The 8,720-nt window shown below is 48.4% G+C and overlaps 1 protein-coding gene across 1 annotated transcript; it reads right to left on the bottom strand.

Annotated features, from left to right (window-relative positions):
* Positions 1–2,248: 2,248 nt before the first annotated feature.
* LOC125509303 (U-box domain-containing protein 33-like) lies at positions 2,249–8,145 on the bottom strand. The gene is made up of 8 exons (XM_048674247.1): positions 7,746–8,145; positions 7,324–7,445; positions 7,079–7,200; positions 6,674–6,778; positions 4,494–4,818; positions 4,183–4,326; positions 2,841–4,097; positions 2,249–2,748 (listed from the first exon to the last, which is right to left on the bottom strand). The coding sequence occupies exons 1-8, from the start codon at positions 7,969–7,971 to the stop codon at positions 2,542–2,544; spliced, it is 2,508 nt and encodes an 835-aa protein (XP_048530204.1). The 5' UTR covers positions 7,972–8,145; the 3' UTR covers positions 2,249–2,541.
* Positions 8,146–8,720: the final 575 nt, after the last annotated feature.

The following is an 8,720-nucleotide window of genomic DNA, read 5'->3' on the forward strand; positions in this document are numbered from 1 at the left end:
AGACAGGCAAGCATTGGTAAGGGCAACCTTGCCCGCTTGGGAATTATATCGGCCTCTCCACGGCAAGACCCGATTGCCCACCTTAGTGACAGCCGGAGCAAAGTCTTTAGCCAGCAGCTTGTGGGGAGAGATCGGAAGGCCAAGATATTTGAAAGGAAAGGAGCCTAGGGATCAGTTAAGGAGGTAAGCAACTCTTTGGTCCTCAACGACCGAGACCCCAGTAACAATGACTTCACTCTTAGCGAAATTAATTTTAAGACCAGAGAGAGCTTCGAAGCAGAGGAGCAGGAATTTCAGATGGGTTATGCTAGCCTCATTTAGTTCAACCATAATGATAGTATCATCCACATATTGTAAGTGTGATATGCCATTAGGGATAAGGTGAGAGCTAATAGGAGTGATGTGGCCAGCTGCAACAGCTCGAGTCAAAATATGAGAGAGGGCATCCGCAACAAAGTTGAAGAGAAGGGGAAAGGCCGGGTCACCCTGCCTCAGGCCCCTGCCGTTGGCGAAGAAGTGACTAATATTTCCATTGACCGAAACAGCAGTGTGGCCACCCGTGACCAACTGCATAAGCCTGTGCACAACCACACCATCAAAGCCCTTGGCTAGAAGCACTTGTCGGAGGAACTTCCAACAAACCTAGTCATACGCTTTTTCAAAGTCAAGTATAAGAATCACCGCTTTGGAGCCCCGGACGCATCAGTCAAATGGGCATACGTGCAGCCGTCGATCGAGTAGACGGTTTCCTTCCCGAGTTCTCTTCGTGCATCGTGGCCTCTAAGATCTCTTTGCACCCTTCGTCGCCGCCGGAGTACAGGGCGCTCAGTGCTTCTCCTCTAGCGATTGAATCCATGGCTGCTTCACACACTGATCAAGGCTTCTGGCATGAATTCGGAGGTACGATTACTAGTATATACAGTAACAACAATAACCTACTGTACTAGATCTCCAGATCGATCGCACATTAAATTTGTTTAGATACGGATGTACATAACAGTAAAACATGTCTAAACGCATTTGTATCTAGACAAATTTAAAAGAACTAATTTGAAACGGACAGAGTAGAAATTTAGGTTTTTTTTATATTGCCAATCAAATGTTGTTGCCATACGTTTGTATCAATGCTAGTTTTGAGATTATATTCTTGTGATGTGTCTTCTAAGTGTTTACTATTTTCCTCGCCCCCCCCCCCCCCCGCATCCGCAACAAAGTTGAAGAGAAGGGGAAAGGCCGGGTCACCCTGCCTCAGGCCCCTGCCGTTGGCGAAGAAGTGACTAATATTTTCATTGACCGAAACAGCAGTGTGGCCACCCGTGACCAACTGCATAAGCCTGTGCACAACCGCACCATCAAAGCCCTTGGCTAGAAGCACTTGTCGGAAGAACTTCCAACAAACCTAGTCATACGCTTTTTCAAAGTCAAGTATAAGAATCACCGCTTTGGAGCCCCGGACGCATCAGTCAAATGGGCATACGTGCAGCCGTCGATCGAGTAGACGGTTTCCTTCCCGAGTTCTCTTCGTGCATCGTGGCCTCTAAGATCTCTTTGCACCCTTCGTCGCCGCCGGAGTACAGGGCGCTCAGTGCTTCTCCTCTAGCGATTGAATCCATGGCTGCTTCACACACTGATCAAGGCTTCTGGCATGAATTCGGAGGTACGATTACTAGTATATACAGTAACAACAATAACCTACTGTACTAGATCTCCAGATCGATCGCACATTAAATTTGTTTAGATACGGATGTACATAATACTAAAACATGTCTAAACGCATTTGTATCTAGACAAATTTAAAAGAACTAATTTGAAACGGACAGAGTAGAAATTTAGTTTTTTTATATTGCCAATCAAATGTTGTTGCCATACGTTTGTATCTAATGCTAGTTTTGAGATTATATTCTTGTGATGTGTCTTCTAAGTGTTTACTATTTTCCTCGCCCCCCCCCCCCCCCCCCCATGCCTTAATCCTAGCTCCGTCCCTTACTCCCCTTAATAGTAGAGCTTGCTCTCTACAAGGACACACAGAACACGTTTGAAAGCAAAACTATGTTATCTTCCCAGCTTTTAAACTTGGAAATTCTTCAAAAATACACCTTGGGACATGGGTGCAAATGTGCTCGAACTGCAAAAATAATAACTAAAAATGTTTAAAAAATGTGAAACTTTGTTGGAACAAGCATTGTCTAGTGTATTACTCACGTGCAAAGTTTCGCGACAAAATGACTTTCGTGGTATTCTGAATGAGTAAAACAAAACCGACACTATATTAAGCTTACTATTCATACATACAGTTTGTAGTTGCAATTTTACCCTTTTTGCCAACAATACAAAGATGTCATTTTGTCACGAAACTTTACACATGGGTGATACACTAGACAATGCTTGTTCCTACAGAGTTTTACATTTTTTTTCTACTTTTTCTTTACTTGTTGTTTGGTTAATCGGTGCGCCTACACCAGGTTCCAAAAATACACACCGGGAAGCTTTCCTGCTAAATGCTAATCATGCATGGTTGGAACAATCTGAATTTCTCATATATCATTGGTACCGATGGAAGGTGCTAGGCCTCGTGTGTCGCCACTCTTGTATGGCGGCGCGGAGTGCGTGGTTGGGCATGAGCTCGTCGGTGGGAAGCTTGAGGTTGGTCATCGGCGACGTGTCGTGTCCGCTCCCGAGCCACTCCTTCATCGCCTCCGCCTCGTAGGTGAACCCGTCGCCGGCGATCTGCGGATCCCTCATCACCTCCTGCCAACGCACATCAGTTAATCATCACTGCGCATCATTTCGGAGAGCCGCGCGCAGGTAAATGATCGAATGACGAATGCACATGTGCATACCTTGAGTATCGGGCAGAGGAAGTAGGACGGAGCGCCGCCGCTGTGGGACGCCGTCGACGCCGAGAGCGACGACCACGTCCTCCCAGGCGTGGCGTCCGTCGCGGCCTCCAGCACGCTCAGCGCCTCATCCAGAAGCTCGGCCGGGCGGCGTGGTCCTCCGGTTTCGACCGCGTCGCAGCATTTCAGCCCGAGGAGCGCGACCTCCGTGGCGCGCTCCATCGGCCACCCTCCGGCACTCGCGTCCACCACCTCGTGCCAGGGCGTGCTCCCGTCGGCGGCCTTCTGCGCCGCCTTCTTCGCCCCGAACGCCGGAATGCCCGTGACCAGGCGGAGGAGGACCACGCCCAGCGCATGCACGTCGCACTGCGGGGTCAGGTCCCCCGTCACCAGGTACCGCGGCTCCACGTACGCCAGCGCCACGCCGCTGGGGAGGTGTGGAGGCACCAACAGACCAGTCATGCCGAGGCCGGCGAGCTTGCTGGAGGAGCACCGCCCGTCCTCCAGGAGTATATTCGCTGGCCGGACGTCGCCATGCACTGTTGCCGTCGAGTGGAGGTAGGCCAGGGCGGAGCAGGTTCGGTACGCGATGCCGCACCGTGCGTGCCACGGCAGTGGCGGCACCTCTCCTCCAAGACGGTCCTCCAAGCTCCCGCCCGGCACGAGCTCGTGCACCACGGCGCGCGCCCCCGGGCACGCGCCGACGAGCGCGACGATGTTTGGGTGCCTCGCCCTAGCGATGGCGTCCACTGCACGACCGAACCGCGGCTCGTCGACGGCGACGTCGGGGCAGATCATCTTGACGGCGACGCTCATGCCGCGGAGGCTCCCTCTGTACACGCGGCCGCGGCTGCCGGCACGGGCGCCTCCTATCACGGCAGACTCGTCGAAACGATCGGTCGCCTCCTCCAGCTCCGACAAACCAAGCCGCAAGAAACTCACACTTTGATCACCATCGTCCACCGCAGGCATGGATTCTTCGTCAGCCGCAGGCCCTTCTCCTCGGCGCTCCCGCCTGAGCGCGTCGAGTACGGAGCACGACTCCGACATCCTGACATCGAGCTCGCTCATCACTCGCCCTGAGTCGGTGATCTGGAGCTCGAGCTCGGCGCTCCGGTCATCAACCTCCCGTATCTTCGCGAGAATGGCGTCGAGCTCCCGCGTTTCCTGCTCCATGGCCGCGCGCTCCCTCGCCAGACTCTCCTCCATCTCCTTCCGGCGTCTCGCCTCGCCATGGTAGGAGCTCTCCGCGTCCCTCGTCTGCACCCAATCAAAATCAAAGCGATCTGACTCGTTGATCGAAGCAAAGCGATCTCATCTGTTGTACTCCTATTCAGAAACTTACCATCATGGACGCATCGGCCAGATCCCGGTCGGCCTTCTGCCGCCGTCGAGTCTCTTCGTACGCCTCGTGCCTGAGGCTCCCGGCCTCCATAATCGCGTCTTTGAGCTTCTCGTACAAAGCATCTTCCATGTCACCAGCCTCCTCCTGATAAAACCATCATGCAAGAATATTTTATACCAAGCCGACACGATCACACGACCGTAGCGCATGGATGAAAAATTGAAAATGCACGATCCTATCATAGTTAAATTTCACCACATTGTTGTTCAGATAAAAAAAATATCATCGTTTGAAATGCCTGCTGCACATACCGAACCATCGTGCGAAGGCGTCGGCGGGTCTTCTTCCACATCTTGCAGTGACTGCACGACAGCCGACGACGCACCTTCAGCAGCTCCCTCATGTCCGAAATCCATGGCATTGTCGCTGTCGTCCCTGCTCGGAGTCCGTGGGAGCGACGCCGCCATCATCGGATCGGGCGAGTCGTGGTGCATACCCAACAGCTCACCGTCACCGTCACCGTGGAGCGTCAGGCGTGGCGGCGACGACTTGGATCTCGAGTAGTCGGAAGCGACCGATCTGGGACTGGTGCTAGCCGTGGATGGCTCTTCTCTGTTCAGCCCCTCGCTGACCTCCCTGAGTAAACGCCAGATAAATGGCATTAACGACATGAATGTGGCAGTTACTTTACTAACTATACTTTCTACTATCAACACTTCTACACATAAGTTGTCTGATTTATAAATTTTGTTAAGTCGATTTTCTACTGTTGATCCTTTGTCAAGATCTGTGCTATTTGTTTCCTTCTTCTTAGGCTGATTTTAACTTGTGCCTGTGTGAGGTAATTCGATTTGTTCTTAAGTTCATTTTTTTGACTTGCCCCTATTTAAGGTAAGTCTTTCTTTCTTCTTAGGTTGAATTTTGTTTTTTAGCAACCTTAGGCTGAATTTTGTACTTGCCCCTCTTTGCGTAAGTCGATTTTCCTATTGGGCTTGAAGCCCGTCATACATTGGCCTTTTTTTAATGTGCCTTTGCTTTTTTAAAATAATATCAATTGGTTTTTCATTTTTAAACATGAGTTTTTTGACATGTTGGATGAGTGAAAATGTATACAAGCAAGTACTATACAGTATGTGTGTAAATCTAGCGTGAAAATTGCACTATTATATGCTTATTATTTTCATATTAAAAAAATGCAATTTTCAGCGCAAAGTTGTGTGCAAGATTTTATAAGTTTTGTTTTCTTTTTTCTTCAAGGGTAATACCAATGTCATTGATTTATCCTTTCTTAGAAAACTTTATTATGTTGATTTTGTTTCAGTTTTTATTTCATTTTCTTTCTTATTTAACTGTAGTAAAAATGCCAATAATTCATTCCTTTTTACTATACTTTTTTTTGCGAAATTACACTATTATATATTTATTCTTGCATGTTATAAAAAATATAACTTCCATGTAAATTATGTGCAAATTTCGTCATTTTTTATTTTCATATCTTTCTTCCAAAAGTGAAATACCAATGCCACTAATTAATTCTTTCTTAGAAACTTAGTTATTTTGATTTTTTATTGTATGTTTTTTCTTTCTTACGGGTAATAGCAATGTCACTAACTCATTCCTTCTTACAAAACTTCTTTTTGCGAAAATTTTACTATTATATGCTTGTTACCGCATGTGATAAAAAACAAAAAATCTATGTAAAATGTGCACAAATTTTGTCATTATTTGTTTTAATTTTTATTCTTTATTTTCTAAAGCGTAATACCAGTACCAGTGATTATTATTTTATTAGAAAATTTATTATTTGATTTTATGTTAGTTTTTATTCCATTTTTAAAAGTAAAATACCAATGCCAGTTCTTTCTTAGGAAACTTCTTGTTGCCAAAAAAAATCACTATTATATGCTCATTCTTTATATTATCAAAAACACAATTTCTGTGTAAATATTGTCATTATTTATTTCATTTTATTCTTCTTAGAGGTTAATACCGGTGCCACTAACTCATTCTTTCTTAAAAAACTTCACTATTTTTTATTTTCTTTTAGTTTTTATTTTGTTTCTTCGTTTAGTAAAATACACATATTATAGGCCTGACTGTGCCTTTGATTATCATCCTCATGTGAAGATTAATTGAACTCTAACTTTGTATATATACGCAGACCTCGTACAGTCGTACCATAGTTAAGTTCCATCAGATTGATCATTCTAAACTTACACATAGAAGAAATATCTATGAACAACACTTTTGTGTAGTTTACGAGATCTACTCAACAAATTTTGAATACTATAGCTAGCTAGATTATGCTGTGAGGCGAGGAGGACGTAGGTTTGCCTTGTATTAAAACCCAGTCGAAGATTTTTGTGGTATTACTGTTCTTGGTCTCCTTCTGTTACTCGGTCCTCTGTATGTGAAACAGTTTCTTCTAGGCAATGTCTATACTGAAACAGTGAACCGAAAGGCGTCAAGATGTTCAGACATATATATGTACCTAGTGCAGATGAGGTTTCCTTTGCAGACGAACCAGATCCTGCAGGAGGGGTTGGCCTTCCGCTGCACTGTCACTGCCTTCTTAGACTTCGGCGCCCGCAACTTCCTAGCAACGACACACACCATATCCATCACAATCACAATCACAAAAGTATCTTCTATCACGCCATATCTGGCTAGAAAATATTAGTAACTTGTATCGATCATCTCCACGTCCGCGCGCGCACACACCGACACTAGAGGCGGCAGAAATGCTGAATCCATCGTGCTAGGTACGTACTCCCACCGTTTCGAATTACTCATTGCAGACTAGATACATCCGTTTCTGCGACGAGTAATTTAGAACGGAAGGAGTACATACTATGAACCTACCGCAGGACCAAGAGAGTGGTAGGTAGGCGGGTACCTGGTGTATCCCCGGTCAGCGGCGGCGCCCATGACGAGCTCGGCAAGGCCATGGTCGTCGACGAGCTGGACCAAGCCCCTCGCGGCGTCGTCCCCGGACACGATGACCTTGCGCGCGTGGACCTGCTCCGATCGAACGCGACCGTTCAGCTCAGCGTCTCGGCGGTGGTGGGGATCAAAATGAGGATCGCCTGATCATGAGAGGAAACGAAGGGAGGGAGGAGGGGTTGGTGTGGACGAACGAACCCGTTGACTTGCGCAGATGTCGATGAGGACGTCGAGGGCTTTGGTGGCCCTCTCCTCCTCCAGCTTGCTGTACGCGGCCACCTCGTGCTCCGCAAGTTGGCTCACTGGGACCCACGCCCCCACTGCAATCAAACAAGCGGCAAGGTCGTCGTCAGCCCGTACGTGCGCCCGGCGATGCCACACACGAGATTCCTCGTCGACGCACAAAAAGTGTAAGAACCAAAAAGGTACTGTGCTTACAAAGTGACATCTTAGAAATGGACATGACAGAAAAATTAACCTCCCAAAGACGCTGTACTACGTGTAATTTTGCAGTGCAGGGAGCTTTGGTTGGAGCTCGAGCGCGTTAACCTTGGCGGAAGGAAGAGTAATATAGAAGTATTTTCAGAGCAGAGGTAAACAAGTAGTGGTAGTACGCTTACTCATGTTGATGCGGTGCGGCGGGCGGTGGACGTGGGCGAGGACGAGGCGGTGGCGGCTCCGGGGGAAGTTGGCCAGCACCCACCGCAGGTTCGCCCTCCATTCCTTCCCGGCCTCCTTCCCCACCGCGCAGTACACTTGCACCTCCGCCGCGGCCGCTCCCCCTCCGCGCTCCTCCTCCCCGTCTTCTTCCTCGCCGCTGCGACCAGCGCCGCCTGCATCCGCCATATATACAGATCCTCCTTCCTTCCGAACTACAGCTATATAGCTGCCTGATCGGTGGATGAGCTGCTCACTTCATCGATCGTCTTTCTCTTGATCTCCCCGCCCAGCGAGCTCGGCACGCGGTGATACGGATACGACCGTGGGAGAGAGGAACACCGAGGTAGGCTAGTTTCTACGGCTTCCTGGAGTGCGACGGGTGGTAGTTACTTGCCGCCTGCACCTAAAAGCCAAAGGTAGCTGCGGGAGGAAGAGGAGACAAGAGAGACAAGGACAACACCGATCAGAAGCAGTTGGAAGACGGTCGCGTCTCTGGCAAGCGGGCCCGCGTGGAGGGATATTCCCGGCACCTTTATCTCGGGGCTAGCTAAGCTAGCTGGACTCTGGATGGATGGATCATGTTGACCAGACCTGCTCCTCACGAGCAACCGGCCACACTGCTTAGGTTTGAACAAGTGAACTCGTCTCGCATTCATTCCAAACTGTGCAACAACAACCAAACGTCGGTACACCGTACACAATCCACATGTATCTCCAGGTTTTGCCAAGGAAATCATGCATCGAAGACACCACATACATCTTGGGTTCGGAACACATGAACTCCATATACATCATGCGATCGAGAACGAAACGCTGGGGCAGAGCACATATGGATGGATGGGAAATTAGCATGGCAATGTCATGGCGCGTCATGAACCCCGTTGACTATTCATCAGTACAAGGGATATACTACGAACCTAATATGAATATGCTCC

This window comes from Triticum urartu, chromosome 5, assembly GCF_003073215.2.
Source record: "Triticum urartu cultivar G1812 chromosome 5, Tu2.1, whole genome shotgun sequence".
Taxonomy (NCBI): domain Eukaryota; kingdom Viridiplantae; phylum Streptophyta; class Magnoliopsida; order Poales; family Poaceae; genus Triticum; species Triticum urartu.